This window comes from Podarcis tiliguerta (genome assembly GCF_965153285.1).
Source record: "Podarcis tiliguerta genome assembly, chromosome: 2".
Taxonomy (NCBI): domain Eukaryota; kingdom Metazoa; phylum Chordata; class Lepidosauria; order Squamata; family Lacertidae; genus Podarcis; species Podarcis tiliguerta.
Genome location: NC_139535.1, coordinates 1,811,622 through 1,834,827, shown reverse-complemented (window position 1 = coordinate 1,834,827; position 23,206 = coordinate 1,811,622). Strand labels below are relative to the sequence as shown.

The 23,206-nt window shown below is 43.4% G+C and overlaps 1 protein-coding gene across 6 annotated transcripts in view; it reads left to right on the top strand.

Moving 5' to 3' along the window:
- LOC310670357 (uncharacterized protein) overlaps positions 1 to 15,764 on the top strand; it is a 31,619-nt gene extending 15,855 nt beyond the window's left edge. Inside the window, exons 1-6 of one of the 6 annotated variants that reach the window (XM_083425579.1) lie at positions 7,407 to 7,485; positions 10,121 to 10,350; positions 10,731 to 10,911; positions 11,038 to 11,164; positions 13,364 to 13,447; positions 13,998 to 15,764. In XM_083425579.1, the coding sequence (XP_083281705.1) occupies positions 10,837 to 10,911; positions 11,038 to 11,164; positions 13,364 to 13,447; positions 13,998 to 15,532 (1,821 nt within the window). In that variant the 5' untranslated portion in view covers positions 7,407 to 7,485; positions 10,121 to 10,350; positions 10,731 to 10,836 and the 3' untranslated portion in view covers positions 15,533 to 15,764. Of the gene's footprint in view, positions 1 to 7,389; positions 7,486 to 10,120; positions 10,351 to 10,730; positions 10,912 to 11,037; positions 11,165 to 13,363; positions 13,468 to 13,997 lie in introns of those variants that run through there. The other 5 variants (XM_083425578.1, XM_083425580.1, XM_083425577.1 and 2 more) reach the window with 5 other exon arrangements.
- The last annotated feature ends 7,442 nt before the right edge of the window (positions 15,765 to 23,206 follow it).

Here is a 23,206-nt window from a genome sequence, read left to right as displayed (position 1 = left end):
TACAATTTTACACACTCTTTCTATAACCACCAACCCCCTATAACAAAATTTAACACCTTTTCACCATAACATACGCCTCTCCAATATTTTTAAATATTGTGCAATTACCGCAATTCTTTGTTTAAATATTTGTCAATTAACACAATTAGCATAAACTTCTATAAACCCAATATTTATCAATTCACTCTTTAAATTTTGCTTTGTCAAAATTAAATATACACCAAAAGTCAATTTGCTTAAACCATCAAAAATCAGTCGTCTTCTTGCCACCAATCAGGCTAATCCACTTTTCGGGTTGTTTTGCCTTTAAACTCAGGGTCCTCTTCCATATAGTCCAGCAGGTATTGTATTTATTTCAAGTTCGGTCTTTTCTTCTTTTAAGGCCAGGGGGCCTAAATGTTCTTAAATGAAGACAACAATGGAGATTCCAATTCTTACAGTACTGTTCGGAGGTGTTGTAAATAAAATCAAAGTTGAAAATAAAGTGGAAAGACCAGGAGATTGAAATCCAAGTCCGTTCCGCAAACGGAGGGAGTGCAGCAAATGTTAGTCTTTAATATCAAATTTGGTCTACCATCCCTCAATGAGGGAAGGGGAGGAAGCAGAAGAATTGCCCAGTTTTATATCCAATTTTCAACGTCGTTCAATAGGTTTGTATCAAGAAAACAGGAAAAAAACAAGTTGTATCATCTCACTTCAACCACCAGGGGGTGTAAATTTGTGGTAGTGTGGCGTAGTTATAAAAGTTGTAAATATAACGTTTACTTTCTTAATCTTCTTTGTGTCAGGACCTCGACAAATACGTAAAAAATCACAGAAAAAGAAAATGCATAAATCATAAGCAATCCGAAAATCCGATGCCAAAATGCTCTTAACATATAACTTCTTAAGTTTATGCTGTTGACAATGCTTAAAAGTTCATAATGGCGTCGGGGCCTTCTCTTTCGTTCGCTAATCCTTTGTTCTTTAAAAAGTGAAAGTGGAGAAGCACTTCCTTCTTTTATGAATCTCCTCCGTTACACAAAAGGCTTCAGTTTCAAACAAATAATTCTCCTCTGTTTCCCCTTTTACTTTAATAATACTTTTAATACAGTGTATCTTCGTAAAAGTTACTTTATAAAAGTTACTTTGTATCAGTCAATGAGGGAAAAGAAACGTTAGCCGCTAGGGCAACTCACTTCCTTTACTGCCGCTCTGCATACAGTGCTGCATCAAAGCTGATTTCGGCTGCCAGCTGAACTCGACAAGATTCCTCTTTTCTCTCCGGGACTTCCTTGTTAAATCCAAATTTAAGATTGAGTAATTTAGTGCCGGATTTCTTTAATTTGAGAGCGGTGCGCTTCCTCGGCAAGCTCAGGGCTTCGCTATTCTGAGGTAGAAGATGGCTTCCCTCGACCCGCTGGTCCGCTCCGCCGTTCTCTTCACTTCTACAAAGCTACCTGACAGCCGGGCAAACCGCTTCTGGTACCGCCGGGAACCTGACCTTCTGGACACCCACCAGAGGTATTTGGGGGGGGGCTTCTGTGCCCTGTAGCACCCCTATTCCCCTGAAATAGCCTGGGATTTTCCTTGCAGCTAAATCCCCGCTTGCGGCGAGATCGCGCTCCACCGGAAGTCCCCCCGGAAGATAATGGCCTTCTTAATAAGCAACCACAGACTGTTATGGGGGAGAAACCATTTCGGTTTTTTGGAGTTTGCCATGTTTTTCCCACAGGGTTCACTTTGTCCCTCATATCAGTAAACTCATATAAGGGGAAAATTCATTGTAAATTTATGGAGTGTATTTGATGTTCTGGTGTTTGTATGGAAAGCTGTACATACATGTATTAAAACAAATGTCTCATAATAGTAAGTATGATGAAAGATATAATGTACTGTAAGGTATGTGCAGAACGTGACTCTGGAGTGCTCATTGTCAGTGAACATGTCCTGGGACTCGGTTGATATTTGGTCTTTGGCAGAGAGAGTTAGGAATGGAGAATTGTGAAAAGTGGAGCACAAAAGTGGTGTTTAGGAAGCAGGATTGGCTCTGGAATCCTAGAACTGTAGAGTTTAAAGGGACTCCAAGGGTCAAGTCCAACTCCTTGTTATAAGAACAGCAGCATAAATCACATTTTTATACTTGCAATAAAGGAACAATGAAAACACAGAAAGACTGGCAAGGTGCCATTTCCATTCTGCATCTTTGAGCTTGGGGTGAGCTCCCGTTGCTCAGTCCCTGCTCCTGCCCACCTAGCAGTTCAAAAGCACACCAGTGAAAGTAGATAAATAGGTACCACTCCGGCGGGAAGGTAAACAGCGTTTCCGTGCGCTGCTCTGGTTCGCCAGAAGTGGCTTCGTCCTGCTGGCCACATGACCCGGAAGCTGTACGCCGGCTCCCTCGGCCAATAAATCGAGATGAGCGCTGCAACCCCAGAGTCGGTCACAACTGGACCTAATGGTCAGGGGTCCCTTTACCTTTGCCTTTGCTTCTTTGTTTTTTGAAAGCATAAAAGCAGAAAGCTGTGGAAGTAAGTCATTAAAATGTTTCAAAACTCTCCCTAGATCCATGAAGAAATAAAGAAAATACTAAGAATATCATATAGTAAAAGGCCAGAGGCATTCCTTTTAGGAATTTTAAATGATGATATTCCAAAAGACAAAACTAATTGTTTCCTTATACGCAACGTCTGCAGCAAGAATCCTGGTGGCTAAGTATTGGAATGGGAATCAGTTACCTACTAGGGGAGAGTGGTTATGTAAGCTTTCAGAATATTTAGAATTAGCCAAATTGACAGATATAATAAGACAAAAACCAAAAAGTGAAGTGAAAAAGGAACGGGAGTGTCTAAATGAATACCTTAAAAGCCAAGGTTCGAGGACAGAAATCTGGCTGAGTCTGGAATAACCTTGTGAAGTGAAAGGATAAGAAAGAGGGATCTATATCTAGGTGCTAGGACAGAGATGATCAGGAAAACAGGAAGATACAATGAAAGGTAAAGGAGGTGCTGTGGGATTGGTGGAAGTCAATGTTTGTTATCTTTTTAGTGTTTATACTATTAACTTGTAAGATATGGATTTGCTTTTTGTTTTGTTGAATGTTGGTTTTTGTGTATTGTTATTCAATATTTTTCGTGTTGTGTGGAAAATACTAATAAAATTTATTTTAAAAAAAAATTTTTAAAGAATATCTCCATAGGCAACATTTAGTTCAGACAGAAATTCCTGAAACTGTTTGTGGTTAAGTGCATGAAGTTGATTTATTCCCCTCGGTTGGATCCTAGGCTTGCTTTTACTCAAAGTATTTCTACCACGTTCAGCAGGATTTCCAGCTAGGTGCGCGCACGACTGCAGCTGTAATCTTTTCTCACTGCACAGGGTAGGAGGTTAACAAGCTGTCCACTTTGCAGAGGAGAGGAGAGAGGCATGTTTGTAGTTTTCTTACACTTGAGGGGCGTTTTATTTTATTTTACCCTACAGAGAAGTGACCCTCTTTATGCACCAGTACGGAAAGATCAGCCTGACGTTTCAACACATCACAAGTACAACCCGATGCGCACGTACATGGGAGCACCTCCCCCTGAACTCCGTGGCGCTTAACTTGAACGAAAGCGGGCTGCCGATTTTTATTTTTATTTAAATGGTGGGGAACATGAGAAGGCGCCGGTGTAAAAGAGGCATTAGACGGGGTGGAGAGAGAGAAGCGGACGCAAAACGGAAGAAGGGAAATGCGTCGGGTACTGGGAGAGAGGAAAAACTTCAGGGAAAGGAGGTGGAAAGGAACATTAACTGAGGGAAAGCAGCAGGGGTGGCCAGCCCAGCGAGAGGAGGAACAAGCGCAGCCGGCGCAACCCCACACAGAACGCGCAGAGTGCAGAAGCTTTCTGTGGTGCAGAGGTTCGCGTCTCTTCCTTCGGCAGCCCGAGACACCAAGCTGGCTGTGTGGATATTTTCATCCCCTCCCATTGCAATAATTTCCTGATATGATGTTTTCTGAAAGGAGGGGGCGGAAACTGGTCTTCACTTATTCCGCTCCTGCCTGACTGTGTGTTATCTCTGTAGTGATTAGATGGCTGAGTGAGAGCTGTAAGAAGAAGAAGAAGAAGAGTTTGGATTTGATATCCCGCCTTTCACTCCCCTTCAGGAGTCTCAAAGCGGCTAACATTCTCCTTTCCCTTCCTCCCCCACAACAAACACTCTGTGAGGTGAGTGGGGCTGAGAGACTTCAGAGAAGTGTGACTGGTCCAAAGTCACCCAGCAGCTGCATGTGGAGGAGCGGGGAAGCGAACCCGGTTCCCCAGATTACGAGACTACCGCTCTTAATCACTACACCACACTGGCTCTCATGCAAGCCAGTACCTCTTTAGTTTTAGTTTGCAGTAGGTATTAGAAATAAAATAAGTTATGTTTCAAAGCTTCCTTCCATGTTGTTCATACTCTGCTGAGTTTGGTGCTCACAACTCACAGTTGTGGGTCCAGTGCACTTGGACCTGCTTTGCAGGAGTGGAAGGTCTCTGGAAGTGCTCTCCAGTCGCCCAGCCCAGTCGGGGCAGATCCAGTTGTTGAGCCCAGTCATTGGCATCGGCTCAAAAGCGTACTGACAGGCTGCAGAGCTGTGGGGAGGACCAGGGGTTGGGGTGGGCAAGCTGGCACCCCTGGCTTGTGGCGGAGCTTCTTTCTCCCGTGGCACCTGTGGCACCTTTGCAGCTACTCTGCTCACAGGAGGAGCTGCTGCTCCTCCTCTCACTTTCTGCCCACTCAGTCAGTCCCTGCTGTGGCGTTCATACGGAGCCCCCGGTCGTCTCACGGACTATTGACCCGTACACCACAAATCCGCTGCCACCAACCAGGTCTTCCCCGGCAAATCACTTAGTCTCATTCAGGTTCTCAAGTTAACAAAGAAGAGTGTCGTTTATTGCAGACACAAACAAACTTTAACTGCATTCCAAATGGTGTTGTTCTTTACCTTCTTAGTCTTATTTTATCCTGTCTCTAACTCTTCTACCTCCCCTCACACAAGAACCCACTGCATTTAACTGTCTCTCTATTTCCAACTGTCTGCCAACTGCTTTTCCAACTGCCTTTCCCAACCAACCAACCAACCAACCAACCAACTAACTCAAACTCAAACCTGGGGCTAAGCCCTTTTATATAAACAGGTAGGCTCCGCCTCTGGCTGTTCTATTGGTCTACATATTAACCCTTTCTCTCCCCCTGTACAGACATTTTCAAATGAACGGGCAAATGCCACATCCGCACTTGAGGTAAACCCGGTACAGTGGCTTCATGGCGGGGTTCTGCAATGGACGGGCAGGCTGGATCTAGAACCATGGCGGACTGGATGCAACCTGTGGGCTGTAGTTTGAGGACCCCTGATCTGGAGCTTCTCCCTCTGCCGGCATTGAGCATTTGCCCATGACCAGAAGCAGCCATAGCAGGTGCTGCAAGCTGCCAACTGTTGGACTTCACCCCCAAAGGCCCCCTTCTCCTGAGTAGACAGGTGCCAACCAGGGTCTCTTTACCTGCCGAGGATTGCACCTGCAACCTTCTCCTGCATGCAAAGAATTGAATTCAATACCTTTTTTTTTTTTTAAAGAACAACATTCATTGATTCAAAGTAAATACAGCTTTGTCCACTGCCATAATATCACAGAATGACCACTCCAATCCTCAATCCCACATCACGGTCATGTTGGCTCCCCCAATACCCTCAATAGGTTGGCTAGACATTACCAGTCATTATAATCTCCTCCACAAATACCTCTGTGATAATGATTAAAGGTAAAGGGACCCCTGACTGTTAGGCCCAGTTGTGGACGACTCGGGTTGTGGCGCGCATCTTGCTTTATTGGCCGAGGGAGCCGGTGAACAGCTTCCAGGTCATGTGGCCAGCATAACTAAGCCGCTTCTGGCATACCAGAGCAGCACACAGAAACACCGTTTATCTTCCCGCCGGAGCGGTACCTATTCATCTACTTGCACTTTAATGTGCTTTCGACCTGCTAGGTTGGCAAGAGCAATGGGAGCTCACCCCATCGTAGGGATTCGAACTGCCGACCTTCTGATCGGCAGACCCGCATCACATGATAATGATTATCATGACATTAAAATATCATGTTCTTCAAGCAAAGGAGAGAAAAGGAGACCAGATTGTGTCAAATGCATCTTTTTTTGGAGAAACCTTAGACACTGGTTGTATACGAGGCCTTCTGATAGAGCATGTACGCCCAACGCATCAATTTCATCATTCGCATGATAGATATTAGGGTTGCAGGTGTCTCAGGCACCCCGCTCCGGCCACTGGCATTGCCTAACGCCCAGTCAGCTGGCTTCCAAGGAAAGGTATGAGGCGCTTGCCTCCACCACAAGCCTCAGCCCCGGGCAGGCAGGCGAAGATGAGGCCCGTGGGCTCCGTTTGGGCTGCAGCTGCGGAGGGTACGCAAGAGAGACAATGACATCCCTCCTCCCTCTCCCACCTCCCGCCAGTTCCCATGGAAAGGAAAAGCCACTCTCCCTCCTAGTTCTGCGTGGATGCTGAACTTTCCTAATCAGAAGCCGCGGGAGCCCCTTCAGACGTTCAGGTTCCAAAACAACGTTCGCAAACGGAACAGTCACTTCCGAGTTTGCGGCGTTCGGAAACAAAACGTTCAAGTTCCAGGGCATTCGGGATCCATGGTATGACTGTATAGACATACCTTGGGTTACAGACGCTAAATCACGCTTTGCGCATGCGCAGAAGCGCCGAATCGCATCCCGCGCGTGCAGACGCGCCGCTGCAGGTTGCGAATGCTGCGGGTTGCAAACATGCATCCCTCACGGATCACGTTCGCAGCCCAAGTGGACATGGGATATTATACAATAATAGCACATCTTCCGTCCTTTTACTAAACTACTTATGGCATTCTAGCACTTTGGAAGAAACGTTCTCTCAGTAAATGTCTATGTGCTGCACTTGGCAGGAAGGTCCCATAATGATTGAGATGTGCATTTTGTTTTGTTCTGCCTTTGTTGTGTTCTCAAGTGTCAAAGTTAGCTCTCCTCTGGTCCTTCGACATACCACAGCAACCACCCCTCAAAAGGCACCCCTGGTGTTAGGGCTTTCACTGAATGACCATGAGCAATATCCAGGCAGCTAGGGGGTGACCCTCCCTCGAGAGAAATGCCCCATCTTGCCCATCTTTGGGGGTTTGGCTTTGGTCCTGCGGTCAAGGGTCTTGTTGCTCACTTGCTATTAAAGTTGTCTTTCGCTGCCTCTGCAGGAAATCGAACCCATGAATTTCTCACTAAATAAACGGGAATATAGAGCTTGCCGGCTGGGAAGTGAATTTCTGTTTTGCAAGGAGGGGGAGGCGGATCTCCTGCCGCTCCCCCTTCCTCTGGGTCAATGAGCTGGGCTTCCTAGAGAGGCAGGAAGGGGGTTTTATGGGGGGGAAAGGCTATTTGGAGGAGAGGGGTCTCCATCCTCATTCGCGGAAGAGAAGCGGACTTGGAGAAGAGGAGAAAGAGGTGCCGCATATTGGGGGGTTATTTGGGGAGGGGGGTGTTGTGGGAAAAGGATTTGCTTTGCCTCTCCCTGAATCTACAAAGAGGGCAGCTGGGAAAGGAGGCGGGAGGATTGCGGGGGGGGGGGAGTGCAAAGAAAGCAGGGAGGGACTCTGCCCTTTCTATGTAGAAATCATGGAGGGGGGGGCTGGATGCAGGCCATCCTGTTGCAAAGTGGGGTCCCCCCCCCCACAGGGTTTGCATTGCAAGCTCTTCTCTGAAGCGCAGAGATCGAGCCAGGCTCCCATGGTGGGGGGAGAGGAGAGGGGCGAAGGCACTTGAGACGAACCACAAAAGGGCGCCCCCCCCCCCCAGTGGAACTTAATTAATTACAAAGGGATTTGCAGCCCCACCCTGTGCATGTTGACTCAAAAGTCAGTCCTCCTCCGTTCAAAGGGGGGGGGGCAGCCCCATTCTGCCTAGTGATGCTCCTCTCTGTTTAACACCCTCCATCTCCCTTCTCACTGCTGCTCTCCCCCCCCCCCCCCATCGCTTCCCCACAGGCTCTGCCTCCTCCTTCAGGGAGCCGGTCTGGGGGGGGGGGGCTGAGCTCCTCCAGGACCCTGATCTGCCCCCTCCGAAATCTGCTGCTGAAGCCCCTGCCTCAGTGGGGCGGAGATCGGGAGGGCACGCAGGGGAGAGGAAGTGGAAGCAGCTGGAGAACAGAGTCGCCTCTGGATTGGGGGAGATTTCGAGTGGGAGGGGTGAGAGATGGACAGTGTCAAGGGAAATCGGCCTCCGGAGCTTCCTTAGTAAGAAAGAGGCAGATGTGAGAAGGAAGCAAAAGGAACCAAGAATTTACTTCTTGGGAAATGGGCTGACCCCCAGCTAGTCTTGGGGAAAAGAGGGGGGAAGGAAACTATTCCCCTCTCCCAGATTTTGATGCTCTTTCTTTCCAAAAAGAGGCTTCTCCAGATATCCTCTTGGGACTTTGTTGGGAAGGAGAATCAAAGCCCCCTGGGGGGGGGGGGGAGATCTGGCCTGTCTTGCAGGATTGGCCCAGTGCTGAGGTGCTGAGGGACTTTCTCTGCCGGTGCTGCCAGCCTCCCTCCTGCCTGGCCTCGTCCCCATCCAGGTTGCCAGGAGGGCCTTATAATACTGTAGGTGATCTAAAGCCCACCACCTGGGCAATGCTCACACCAGAACCCTGCAAGGTGGGCCAGGATGACAGCCTGTTCCGTGTTTGGAACAGGGGTGGAGACCATTATCCAGTCTGAGGGCCATATTCGCTCCTGAGCAGCCTTCCAGGGGCCACTTTGATAGGCAGGGCAGAGGACAGAGTTGGTGGGGCTATGGGGCTGACTCTGAGCTTTGACCAGGAGCTGCCTGCCTTCCAGGGATTTTTTCCAGCCACACAAAAAAAAAACCTCAGGAGGCAGCAGGGAAGCGTTGGAAAGAAGGTGTGGTGCTGGGGAAATTCCTGAGGGCCAGAGAGAGAAAGAGAGAGGTGACTTGAGGGCCAATTCAGCCCCTGGGTCTGAGGTTCCCCACCCTGCAGTTCGGGTGCTGGGCTTCCACCAGGGAGACCCTGTCTCCCATCTCCATGCTCAGGAGGGATGCCCTGTGCCCAGTTTGGACCCCCAGATTATTTCTCCTCCTGTCCTTCCTCCCAGTGTAGGGAAGATAAGAGGGGACACACACACACACACACACACAGAGGTTCCTAAGAGGAAGGACTAGGGGGCCATAAGCCACTGAACTTCCTATCTCTGTCCCCTAAACTACAATCCATGTTAGCGCATAGAGTGCTCTAAATATTTCCATCTGCTCCGCTTGGATGGAGCTTCTTCGCCCTGGTGCCCCCCAGGTGTTGGTGTTCCTCTGACTGCAAATTCTGCCCATAATTTAGGAGTTTCCCTTATTTCCTTTATTCTAAATGTATCAAAGGTTCAGAAACTGGTTTCCTGGGTGGCTGTTTGGAGGAAAGGAAAAGTGAGGTCCTCAGAGATACTGACCGTAATGCTTTCTGTGAAGCTTCATTAAGAGTTTGGGATTTGATCCTAGAAGTTTACAAACCGAAGCTGAATGTCCCCTAAAGACTGAGGCAGCTTATAGTATTATAAAGTTCCTGTAGAAAGAATTACATCTTTCCAGTTCACCTCCTGCACTCCCTGGAAGGGAACCACAGGAGATCTGGTCCCTATTATGATAATCTCAAGTGTTCCAAAGCTTTCTAGTTTTGAGCAATGAGTCGATAAGCAGCTACTGAAACAAAGGGAATGAATCCCTGATATCTCAAATCAGCATTTTCATCTATAAAAATGGTTAACATTCCCAAAGTTGGGGTACATAGTACATTTGGTTTTCACTAACACTTCCTATATTTTTCATAATATGTGTTTGGATTTTGCATTTGTTATAGAATTTATGAGTATTACTTTATTAATATTGGTAATTATAATTTCTTTTTTAAAAAAATAATTTTTATTGGTTTTTACACATATTTTCCAGCATTTTGCATTTTATTACAATACTTTTTGCCATAAGTCCAAATCCTACATCAACTATTCTTAATCCTTTTTGCAATAATTTGTAAAATTCCTTACAAAATTTCTTGTAACCCTACAAGTGATGTTAATTGGTTACAATTGTCTTTCAGATACATCATAAATTTATTCCAATCCTTCAGGAAAGTCTGGTCCTGCTGATTCCTAAGTTTCCCCGTTAGTCTCGCCAACTCAGCATAGTCCATCAATTTCATTTGCCACTCTTCTTTTGTTGGCATTTCCTCCGGATTCCATCGGTGGGCTAATAGTATTCTTGCTGCAGTGGTCGCATATAAAAACAGGTTTTTATCATTCTTATGAATTTCTGTACTTACAATATCAGGTAATAGAGCTTCTGGCATTTTTGCAAATGTACATTTAAAAAAAAAAATCATTGTAAATCATTTCCCAGAAGTGTTTTACTTTTTACTTTCCCACCACATATTGTAAAACGTACCCTCTTTTCCCTTACATTTCCAACATTTATTATTATTTGTGTGGGGCTTTTTTGTTTCACTGGTGTTATATACCATCTGTACATCAGGTATTTGTAATTTCTAAAAGGTATGCTATCTGTGTAAATGTCTCCCACCCAAAATAAACCCGCCTTTCTGTGAACCGCCCTGAGACCTCCAGTTATAGGGTGGAATATAAATTCAATAGATTGTTGTTGTTGTTGTTGTTGTTACCATCATCATCATTTCTGCATTGTTCTCTGTAAAGAGCTGCTCCCTGCATTGAAGTGCATCGTGGCAACATCTGAGAGAGTCCCAGAAGTGGCCCAGTTTACGCCTACGCCTCCTCCTCTGTCCTTTCCACTGGCAACGCAATGGCCTCCAAGACCCCCTCTGAACGGCCTCTTCTCAGAGGTGGAGTGAAAAGAGGAGCCAGGCAGCTTCCTCAGGTAGGGAAAGAGCAACGGGAGCAGGGAGGAGGGAAGAGGCACAGATGGGACCACCCAGCCTCCCTCTGTGTTGAGTGGGGATGATGGGGACCAAAGAGAAGCTCTGTTTTCTTCCTCTTCTTCCAGGCCCTCTTGACTTTTGAGGAGGTGGCTGTGTTTTTCACAGAGGAGGAGTGGGCTCTGCTGGATCCTGGCCAAAGAGCGCTGCACAAGGAAGTCATGGAGGAGAATTATGAGATGGTGGCCTCTCTAGGTAAGGGCAGATTTTTATTCCTCCTGGCTGTTAGACGTTGAAGGTGTGAATCTGCTGTTTGAGCCATTTATTCATGTAGTGTCTCCTTCTTTGGTGACCCCTTGTAGCCGAGTAAGATTGTCTTCCATGAACGCGGTCTTAACGATATGTCCGTAAGTGACTATAGAGGCCAATTCTAGATCCACACATCCTTCGGCAGTGGGGACATAGGTTAATTATGGTCAGCCTTTGCCAAACGTGCGTTCATCTTTACTTGTCTCTCCCTCTTCTCCTGTGTTTGTCTTTCTTCAAAGTCCATGAAGCCTTTGGTAAAGGCTATTATCCAATTGGAGCACTTACAGGCCAGTGTTTCCCAATTTTCTGTGCTTATACTGCATTGTTTTAGATTTGGCTTGAGAGCATCTTGAAACCTCTTTTGTTGTCCTCCAGTATTTCACTTTCCATTCTTAAGTAGTAGTTGCTTTGGAAGAAGATAATCAGGCATCCGAACAATGTGACCAGTCCAACGAAGTTGATGTTGAATATGTAGTTTCTAGCAATGCTGTATATTTGTCGGTAGACAACTCTTCATAAGCCGATATTGTGGTATGAATTCACAAAAAAAACCCAGTTCATAATACACAAAAAGACTCATCTTCTTTGGCGATCACTCGTAGCCGAGTAAGATTGTCTTCCATAACACAGTTTTAACAATGAGTCCGTGACTGTGGAGGCCAATTCTGGATCCACACGTCTTTCCACAGCGGGGACATTGGTTTCCGGGCGGGAGTTGATCACAGTGTGGATTTGCCAAGTGTGCCTTCCTCTTAGCACATTTCTCCCTTGCATCCTGGGTTTCAGTGTCTTCAAAGCCCCTGACACATTTGGTAAAGGCTGTTCTCCAACTGGACCGCTCGCAGGCCAGTGTTGCCCAGTTGTCAGTGTTTATACTACATTTTTTTAGATTTGCCTTGAGACAGTCTTTAAACCTCTTTTGTGGACCACCAGCATTACGCTTTCCATTTCTAAGTTCGGAATAGAGTAGTTGCTTTGGAAGACAATCATCAGGCATCCGCACAACACGACCACTCCAACGAAGTTGATGTTGAAGAATCATTGCTTCAACACTGGTAATCTTTGCTTCTTCCAGTACACTGATATTAGTCCGCCTATCTTCCCAATTTTTCGGAGACACCGTTGATGGAATCTTTCAATGAGTTGGAGGTGGTGTTTATAAGTGGTCCATGTTTCACAAGCATATAGTAAGGTTGGTAGTAAAATAGCTTTGTAAACAAGCATTTTGGTTTCTCTGCGAATGTCCCGGTCCTCTAACACTCTGCCCTTCAAGTGGAAGAAAGCCACACTCTCAGAGCTCAGGCGATGCTGGGTTTCAGCATCAATGTTGGCCCTTGTGGAAAGATGACTGCCTAGGTAGGAGAAGTGATCAACATTTTCCAATGTTACACCACTGAGTTGGATTTGTGGTGTTGCAGAGTGGTTATTTTCTACTTGTTGGTGCAGGTGGTTGGTGCAGTTGGTTTTTTGGATATTGAGTGATAGGCCAAGCTTTTCGTAAGCTTCTGCAAAGATATTTAGGATGGTTTGGAGGTCATCCTCTGAGCGTGCGCACACTACGTTGTCATCAGCATACTGAAGCTCTATGACAAAAGTTACGGTAACCTTACTCTTTGTTTTCAGCCTGCTCAGATTGAAGAGCTTTCCATCTGTTTGATGTATGATTTCTACTCCAGTGGGGATTTTCCCTTTGACAAAGTGTAGGATCCTGGCAATGAAAATAATGAATAGAGTTGTGGCAATAACGCAACCCTGTTTAATACCTGATCCTACTGTGAATGGTTCACTTTGAGAGCCAATGTTATCTGTGATTGTTGCTGTCATATTATCATGGAGGAGCCGGATGATGTTCACAAATTTATCTGGGCAGCCAATTTTCAGAATGACAGTCCACAGGGCATTACGATTTACAGTGTCGAAAGCCTTAGTCAGGTCAATAAACACCATATACAGGGGCTGGTTTTGCTTTCTGCAGAGGCTCATAGGATAATAATGATGGCATGAGGTTTACTGGTCCATGTCATTTAATAGTTTTTAATGGGCCACCAGATACTTTGCTGTTTACTTCACAAGATTAATATTTTTGAATATTTGTACAGTTACATATGACATAAACAACACTTCTATTTTACTTATTCCACATAGCAGGGACTCTGATACTCAAGTCTGAGCTCATCTCGTCGTTTGGAACAGAAAAATACAGTGATGTTGTCCTGGAGAAATTGCGAGGTACATGCTTCCACTTGGCAGTGAGATTGTAACTTTCAATGTCTCCTTTCATGTGTAGGAATATTAAAAGAGCCGTTTTGGATCAGAACGAGGGCCCATCTTTTCCATCATCCTGGTGCAGGTTACAGATCAAGGAGGATGAAGAAAACTGAATACAGAGGTGCAGCATTTTCACAGGAGGGGGAAAGTGTCTCTCTCTGGATGTGGCTGCACTACAACTCCCATCATCCCTGGTCATTGGCCATCTTTGCTTGGGTTGAGGGTACTTAAGAGTCCAACCACATCTGGAGGGCCATAGATGCCTCATCTCAGCATAGAAGGTTCTCTTGGTGCTCAGTGTTACATGGGAGTTGAAGGTAGAACTTGTTACTAGGGGTTATTGAGGCTATTTTCAGATTACCTTTCCTATAAATTTGGTACATAGGGGAGAAAGGAATCCAAGAGATGTTAAAAGAAGAGAAGGTGCTGATTGGTCTTGCTCTGCATTGAGTTGCTTTGTTCTATTCATTGAATATCTAACAATATTTTCCTATCCCCCACTTTAAACCAGGTGATGGAGAAGGCAATCAGAATATTGAAGGGCCATCTGTAAAGTACTTCAGTGTGAATGAACACCTTAGCACACATCTACAAACTAACACTGGGGAGAAACTCTTTAAATGTATAGAGTGTGGAAAGAGCTTCAGTGAAAGAGGAAAACTTACTGTACATCAACGAATTCACACAGGGGAGAAACCATTCAGATGTATGGAGTGTGGAAAAAGCTTCAGTGAAAGAGGGAAACTTACTGTACATCAACGAACTCATACAGGGGAGAAACCATATAAATGTATGGAGTGTGGAAAGAGCTTCAGGCGGTGTTCACATCTTACTAGACATCAACGGACTCACACAGGGGAGAAACCATATAAATGTATGGATTGTGGAAAGAGCTTCAGACAGTGTTCACACTTTACTAGACATCAACGAACTCACACAAGGGAGAAACAATTTAAATGTATGGAGTGTGGAAAGAGCTTCACCAATAGTGGAGTGCTTAGAAATCATCAACTGACTCACACAGGGGAGAAACCCTTTAAATGTATGGAGTGTGGAAAGAGCTTCAGTAAGTCTTCACAACTTACTATTCATCAACGAACTCACACAGGGGAGAAACCATTTAGATGTATGGAGTGTGGGAAGTGTTTCAGAGAAAGAGGAAACCTTAATAGACATCAACAAACTCACACAGGGGAGAAAGCCTTTAAATGTATGGAGTGTGGAAATAGCTTCAGTAAGTCTTCACAACTTACTATTCATCAACGAACTCACACAGGGGAGAAACCATTTAGATGTATAGAGTGTGGGAAGTGTTTCAGTCAGAGTGGAAGCCTTATTTTACATCAACGAATTCACACAGGGGAGAAACCATATAAATGTTTTGAGTGTGGGCAGAGCTTCATTTGTAGTGCGAAACTCACTGTGCACCAACGAAGTCACACAGGAGAGAAACCATTTGAATGTATGGATTGTGGGATGTGCTTCAGCCAGAGTGGAGTACTTATTGTACATCAACGTACTCACACTGGTGAGAAACCATTTAAATGTATGGAGTGTGGAAAGAGCTTCAATCACAGTGGAATACTTACTGTACATCAAAGAACTCACACGGGTGAGAAACCATTTAAATGTATGGAGTGTGGGAAGTGCTTCAGTCAGTGTTCACAGCTTACTTTGCATCAACGAAGTCACACAGGGGAGAAACCATTTAAATGTATGGAATGTGGAAAGAGCTTCAGACACGGTTCACACCTTACTTTACATCTACGAACTCATACAGGGGAGAAACCATTTAAATGTATGGAGTGTGGGAAAGTTTTCATTCAGAGTTCAGCTCTTACAACACATCTACGAATTCACACAGGGGAGAAACCATTTAGATGTATGGAGTGTGGGAAGAGCTTCAGTCGATGTTCACACCTTACTATACATCTTAGAACTCACACAGGGGAGAAACCATTTAAATGCTTGGAGTGTGGGAAGTGTTTCAGTAAGAGTGTAACTCTTAGAAAACATCAGCAAACTCACAGAGAAACAATGGTTTAAGTGGAAGGAGTATTGAATGTGTTTCAATTATAATGGAGTTATTGATTAAGACATACGGACTCTCACAGGGGAGAACCCATTTAGATGTATGGAGTGTGACAAGCTTTACACACAGAGTTCACTTTGTGCTTCATGTCAAGAAACCCATAGAGGGAGATATAATGTAGTGTGTTTGGTGTTCTGGTGTTTGTATGGAATGTTGTACATATATGTATTAAAGCAACAAAGGTAATGTCTCATAATAGTAAGTATAATGAAAGATACAAGGTACTGTTAGGGATGTGCAGAATGCGACTCTGGAGTGTTCATTGAAAGTGAACATGTGCTGAGAGTCTGTTGATATTTGGTCTTTGCAGAGAGAATTCGGAATCCAGAGTTGGGAAAAATGGAGCACAACAGTGGTGTTTTAGGAAGCAGAATTGGCTCTAGAATCCTAGAACTGTAGTCGAAACAAAATAATAGAGTCCAAGGATCTTCTCGGGACGCGGGTGGCGTTGTGGGTTAAAGCCTCAGCACCTAGGGCTTGCCGATTGAAAGGTCGGCGGTTCGAATCCCTGCGGCGGGGTGCGCTCCCGTTGTTCGGTCCCAGCGTCTGCCAACCTAGCAGTTCGAAAGCACTCTCGGGTGCAAGTAGATAAATAGGGACCGCTTACTAGCGGGAAGGTAAACGGCGTTCCGTGTGCGGCTCTGGCTCGCCAGAGCAGCGTTGTCACGCTGGCCACGTGACCCGGAAGTGTCTTCGGACAGCGCTGGCCCCCGGCCTCTTTGAGTGAGATGGGCGCACAACCCTAGAGTCTGTCAAGACTGGCCCGTACGGGCAGGGGTACCTTTACCTTTACCTTTTTTAAGGATCTTCTAGTCCAACTCCCTGTTATAAGAACAGCAACATAAAACCCATACAGTGGTACCTCGGGTTACATAAGCTTCAGGTTACATACGCTTCAGGTTACACACTCCGCTAACCCAGAAATAGTGCTTCAGGTTAAGAACTTTGCTTCAGGATAAGAACAGAAATCGGGCTCCAGCAGTGCAGCAGCAGCAGGAGGCCACATTAGCTAAAGTGGTGCTTCAGGTTAAGAGCAGTTTCAGGTTAAGAATGGACCTTCAGAACGAATTAAGTACTTAACCCGAGGTACCACTGTATATTCAAAAGTTTTGGCTGTGATATTCCTTAATTACTATCCACTCCTTATTACCTTCTTGTGTTGAGTTTCCTCTCACTGCTCCCGTTCTCCTTGCTAATTGTAAGTACTCTATCAATTTGGCTTGCCACTCAATCTTTGAAGGGATGGTTTCGCTTTTCCAGTTTCTTGCTATTAGAATCCGTACTGCAGTTGTTGCATACATGAATAATGGTCTAAATTTCTGCTGTCATGATACCTATTAGAAATGCCCCGGGTCTTTTAGGGAATGGGATCTTAAATATTTTCTTTAACTCATTATAAATGATGTCCCCAAATTCTTTGATCTTTTCACATTCCCACCAAATATGCATATATGTTCCAATTCCTTTCTTACATCTCCAGCATAACTCTGACCTGTTCTTGTACAATTTGGCTAGTTTTGCTGGTGTCAAATGCCATCTATATAACATTTTTATGACGTTTTCTCTTAGGTTCATGCATACTGTAAATTTGATATCCACTCTCCACAGTTTTCCCCACTGATTCATGTATATGTTGTATCCTAAGTCTTGGGCCCAACATATCATAGATCCTTTCATTTCCTCTTCCTTTACCTCCCAATACAGAAGGAGGTTATACATTTTTGTAATATATTTACTCTTAGATTAGAGGAGCTCCTTTTCAAATTTAGAAGTTTTATTTGCAAATCCTTTTCCTTTGTCTATAATACTAAATCTTTCCTTCAGTTGAAAGTATTGTAGCCAATCTGTTAAATATAGTCTAATTTTTCCAAATTCTTTCAGCTTTAATTTGTTGTTATTCTTTTCCAGAATCATTCTTTAACCTTGCCCAATCTCCTTGCATATTCTTTCTTTCTTTATTTTTTACAGCCATGGCTTCCAGTGCGGAGGTCAACCAAGGGGGTCTTGAGTTCCAGAAGGTCTTTATATTTATTCCATATCTTATATAATGATTTACTTACTATATGATACAAAAAAAACCCTGCAGACCTTCACCTTCTCGTATATCATATCTGTGTGCCATCCAAATGATTGTCATAGCCATCTAGATCAAGTAGTCTTTCAAGACTATCCAATCTTTGATCCACACTAAGCCGGCTGCCACGTGATACAATTCCAAATCAGGCAAAGCAAATCCTCTTCTCTCCTTTTCGTCTATGAAGATTTGGTGTTTGATTCTTGGTTTCTTGCCATTCCAAATGAATCTTGCTATATCCTTTTTCCAATTTTTAAAGCAGTCTATGCCACCCAAAATTTGGATAGTTTGGAACAAAAACATCAACTTTGGCAAAACACTCGTTTTAATTACAGAAATTTTGCCCCAAAAGGAGAGATGGAGCCTACTCCAGATTTCCAGGTCCCTCTTAATCTCCTTCCATAGTTTAACGTAATTATCTTGATATAGATTAATACATTTACAGTGGTGCCCCGCAAGACGAATGCCTCGCAAAACGGAAAACCCGCAAGACGAAAGGGTTTTCCGTCTGCAGAGGCGCTTCGCAAGATGAATTTCCCTATGGGCTTGCTTCGCAAGACGAAAAATGACAAAAAAAAATGAATTTTTTCCCCGCTCCAAAACCCCTTATTTTGAATCGCTAAGCTGCTAAAAGCATTTTAGCAGCAAAACCGCTAATCTCCCAAGCGTTAAAAAGCCATTTTTAGCCCTGAAAATGTCAATAGCGCTAATAGCGCTACTCCGTCAATGGGCTTGCTTTGCAAGACAAAAAAACCGCAAGACGAAAAGACCCGCGGAACGGATTCTTTTCATCTTGCGAGGCACCACTGTATTTGACAGCCAAATTCCCAGATATTTTACTTTTTTCTTAATTTCTAAGCCAGCAATTTCCTGTAATTCCAATTTTTCCTCTGAATGCATATTTTTAACTAGTAAATTGTTTTTCTTTTTATTAATTTTGAGTCCTGCCAATTGTCCAAATTCATTAATTATCTCTGTTGCCAATGGTGTACCTTCTTTGGGGTTTGTGATTGTCACTATCACATCATCCACATATGCTCCTATTTTGTATGTTTTTTCTCCAATCCTGATACCTTTTATTCTTTCTTCTTTCCTCAGTTCATTCAGCAAGGTTTCCAGCACTAGTATGAATAAAAGGGGGGATAGTGGGCACTCTTGTCTTGTTCCTTTCCTGATTTCAATGCTATCTGTGATATTGCCATTGATTATTAGTTTCACCCTTTGTGTAGAGTAGATGGGTTCTATATTTCTTTCAAACTTTTTTCTGCAGCCCATTAAGTTTATCTATTTTTTCATAGAGTCCCATAAGATATTATCAAATGCCTTTTTGGTGTGTATGAGCATCATGGCTACTTGTTTTTCATTTTTGAACTCCAGATATTCTAATATATTGATGATGTTCCTGGTATTAGGTTGAATCTGGTGTTCTGGAAGGAATCCTACCTGGTTTGGAGGAATTATATATTTTAGTACATTTTTAATCTATCTGCTAAAATGCCTGCATAGATTTTATAATCACAATTCAGCAAAGATATTGGTCTGTAACTCAAGTCACTTCCTTGTCTAGAATCAGGTATGCATCATTCCAAGAATCTGGCATCTTTCCTTTATTAAGAATATCATTGACTACTTCTTTTAATTGTGTTATCAATATCTCTTCAGGTTTTTTTATATAGTTCAATGGGTATCACATCCAGGGCTAGGTGACTTGGCATTTTTAATTGCATTTTGGATTTCAGTTATAGTAACTGTCCTTTACTAGTTTTTTTCCAATTCTTTAATTTCTGTTAATTTTGTGACTGCCACAGTATTAAAATCCACTTTTTGTTCCAGCCTCTGTATTCCTTTCCTCATCTTCTTCTCCGTTTCTAATAAAATTGATGTTAAATCAGACTTTGTGTCGCGTTCTGCAATTGATCTTTTTATCTGACTTGGTGTTGTAGTTGGGCCTGGAGGTGGTTTATCTGCCTGTATTTGCCATAATTTTGTCTGCAACAATAGAAGCAGACACAAAAAAGCATATATATATATATATATATACCCTTTCCCTCCATTCTCCCGCTGTTCTTTCCCTTCCCTACTTCCTTTCAAATGTTCAGAATACAAAGTAACAAATAAAAAATAAAGTTCCAGTTATTATTTAAGATATTCAGAGTAACTAAATGATTTTTAACAATTTTCAACAATTACATTTACAGTGGTGCCCCGCAAGACGAATGCCTCGCAAGACGGAAAACCCGCTAGACGAAAGGGTTTTCCGTTTTGGAGGTGCTTCGCAGGACGAATTTGCTATGGGCTTGCTTCGCAAGACGAAAATGCCTTGCAATTCCTGGGGTTTTTTCCCCCTCCCCCCCTTTTCCCCAAGCCCCTAAGCCGCTTAACAGCTGTTCGCTAAGCCGCTTAACAGGTGATCGCTAAGCCGCTTAACAGCTGATCTAAGCCGCTTATCAGCTGATCTAAGCCGCTAATAGCCTTTTAGCAGCTAATCCGCTAATCCCTTAAACCTTTAATAGCCGCTAATAGCCTTTTAGCAGCTAATCCGCTAATCCCTTAATAGCAGCTAATAGCCGCTAATCCGCTAATGGGCTTGCTTCGCAAGATGAAAAAAACCGCAAGACGAAGAGACTCGCGGAACGGATTCTTTTCGTCTTGCGAGGCACCACTGTATGTATGAAGTTTCCCTTTATTATAGGGAAATACTTAAAAGAAAAATATAAAACCCCTGCAATTGTTTTTTAGCCACAATCTGTCACTGTATCACTGTAATTCCATCCTTAATCTCTCACTCTACTTTCTCATGGTGTACTTTCCCTCTAAACTAATATTTTGATATTTGATTTCCTGTTTTCCCTCTTTCACTACAACTTATTTGCAAAGCTTCCCAGGATACAAAAGAAAAGAATAGAAAAGAAAAATAAAATAAGAAAGCCTTTAAACCCAACTTTGTCTCCTAATACAAACAGAGGTTTTACAAGTCTCCTTTCTTATTTGCAAAAACCATGTATCTCAGCAGTGATTCTTCCTTCTGGGGGTTTTAAAACCAAATCTCCCTGTACTTCATGGACAGAGAACTTCTCCCTTTCCTGTGAGGAACCTCTTTATTTGAAAAGAGGTATTTGTGGTAATCTTGCCCTCAGCCACTCGCTCCTCCCTCACCTGTCTTTGCTCTCCGGCCAGATCAGGTTTCTTGAACAGGGCTGGCAGGCAAGGTTACGTTTTACAGAAACAGGACAAAATAACACCGGTAAGGCTGCCACCACTCCCTGTGTCCCGGGGAACTCCAAGCCACAGCCCAGGGAGAAGGCTGTGCCCCGTTATTGCTGGTTATCCCCACTCCACAAGTTGTATCCACAGACTTGCAGACAGAAATTCTACGGTAGAGAACAACCAAGCATAAGGCTATATAAATCTAGGACACGCTACCTCCAGTCCCCGCCACAATTACAAGCAGCTGGGCTTACTTCTGAGTAAGTGCTTTTTAAAATGTATTGCTGATTCATTTTTTGAATGTTTTAAAGAGTTCTTTCTACCAAAAATTATATTCATTATAAATAACTTTCAATTTAAAAATAAAATAAAATCCTGTCATGTATATGTAGTAGAAATTCAAAAAGAGGTTCCCAGACTGGACATTATCCACACAGACACCCAAAAGAAAAGGAGGAAGTCTCCAGGTGGGAAAATAGGCCTTTATTGAAATACAAATGTTTCTGCAAGGAACCACAACCAATAAAATGCTTTTTAAAATAAACTTCCAAGTTGCACGTCATTCCTTTTTTTATTAAAATATTTTATTAACATATAGAACCCATACATGTACTTTTACACAATACCTTATTTTCATAACATAAAGCATACCTACATTATATTACACCTACCTATACTATACATACCAACACACCTAACCCCACAAGAACACCCTCAAAGTGACTTGACTTCCAGCCGTTCTTGTTACACTACTTTATTTTTCCAATTGGCTTAAACACATTTCATTATTTATTTAAACTCTTCTTCTATCTTAACTTTACTGTGCTTTCACTATAATCATTTTCTGGATTCACTCAATATCTGTCAAAAGTTCTACTTTTTCCACATAGCTTTTGATGTATTCCTTAAAGATAGCCCACCCCTTAATCACTTTTTCAACTTGTTGTAAATATTTCCCCAGAATCCCACAATCTCTTTGCATTCCCACCCCATGTGTAGAAAGGTTCCCGCCCCGTTCTTGTATCTCCAGCAAACATCACTACAGTTTGTATACATTTTTGCCAGTCTAACCGGGGTCAGATACCATCTGTATTGCATTTTTGTTACATCCTCTCTTAAATTGTAGCATGCCATAAATTCAATATCCCTTTCCCACAGCCATTTCCATTGGCTCATCATATTTTTCCCTAAATCCTACGCCTACTTTACCATAGCTGTTTTCACTTGCTCCTCCTTTACCTCCCATTCTAGGAGCAAATCATATAGTTTGGAAATATGTTTACTTTTAGATTGGATTAAGTACTCATCCAATCTTGAAGTTTCTTTCTCAAATCCTTTTTGTTTATCTTTTGCCAATCTCTGATTAATTTGAAAAAATTGCAGCCAATTGTTCAAATATTTCTTAACTTTATTATATTCTTTCAATTTAGGTTTATTATTTTACTCTTCCAGTAATCCTTATATGTTGCCCAGTTGTTATTCATAGTCTTTCTCTTTACAGTCATGATTTCTAATGTGAGATCCACCAAGGTGTTTCGGGTTCTAGGTTTTTTTGGGGATGGAATGGCAAATTGCACATCATTCCTATTCACCAAAGGATCGCAGCAATCTTAATAGTTGCAACCCAATGTCATCATCCTGAGCTAACCAAAATCATTAAGCCCTCATCATAATATCATGTGATGACATATAACTATTTTTTGTGTCTTTCTTTATTAAGACTTTGGCTAATATTCCTATTCACTAAATGTCTTCCAACGTCCTCTTTCACCCATCTACAAAACAGTTCAAGATGAATCACAATTGCCATGCCTGGCTGATTCTCTTTTCATGCATACAACTCCCACTTTATTCTTTTCAGGGTTCTGGAACAGACATTTGCTACATGCAGTACCTAAAAGCAGCTCGTTCTGTTCTGTCAAAGGTAGGCAGGCATAGGCCTTTTCAGTTAGGCTAGGCCATAGGCTTAAAAGAAATCGGAATCATCCAAATGCCGTTTTATGGAATTGTTATTTTCTACAACGTATACATGTTATGAAAGGGCTGTCACCTGCAGGATGGAGCAAGATGTTCATGATGGAGCAATGGCTTCAAGTTACAAGAAAGGAGATTCCAGCTAAACCTCAGGAAAGACTTTAGGACAGGAAGAGTTCTTCCAGAGTGAAACAGACTCCCTTGGTAGGTGCTGGACTCTCCTTCCATGGAGTTTTTAAAGCAGAGGTTGGATGGCCATCTGTCTTGGACAAGATTCCTGAGATTCCTGACTTGCAGGGGGCAGGACCAGGTGACACCCAAGCTCCCTTCTATATGTTATGCTCAGTTGCAGTCACTTGGGACTAACTCCCTT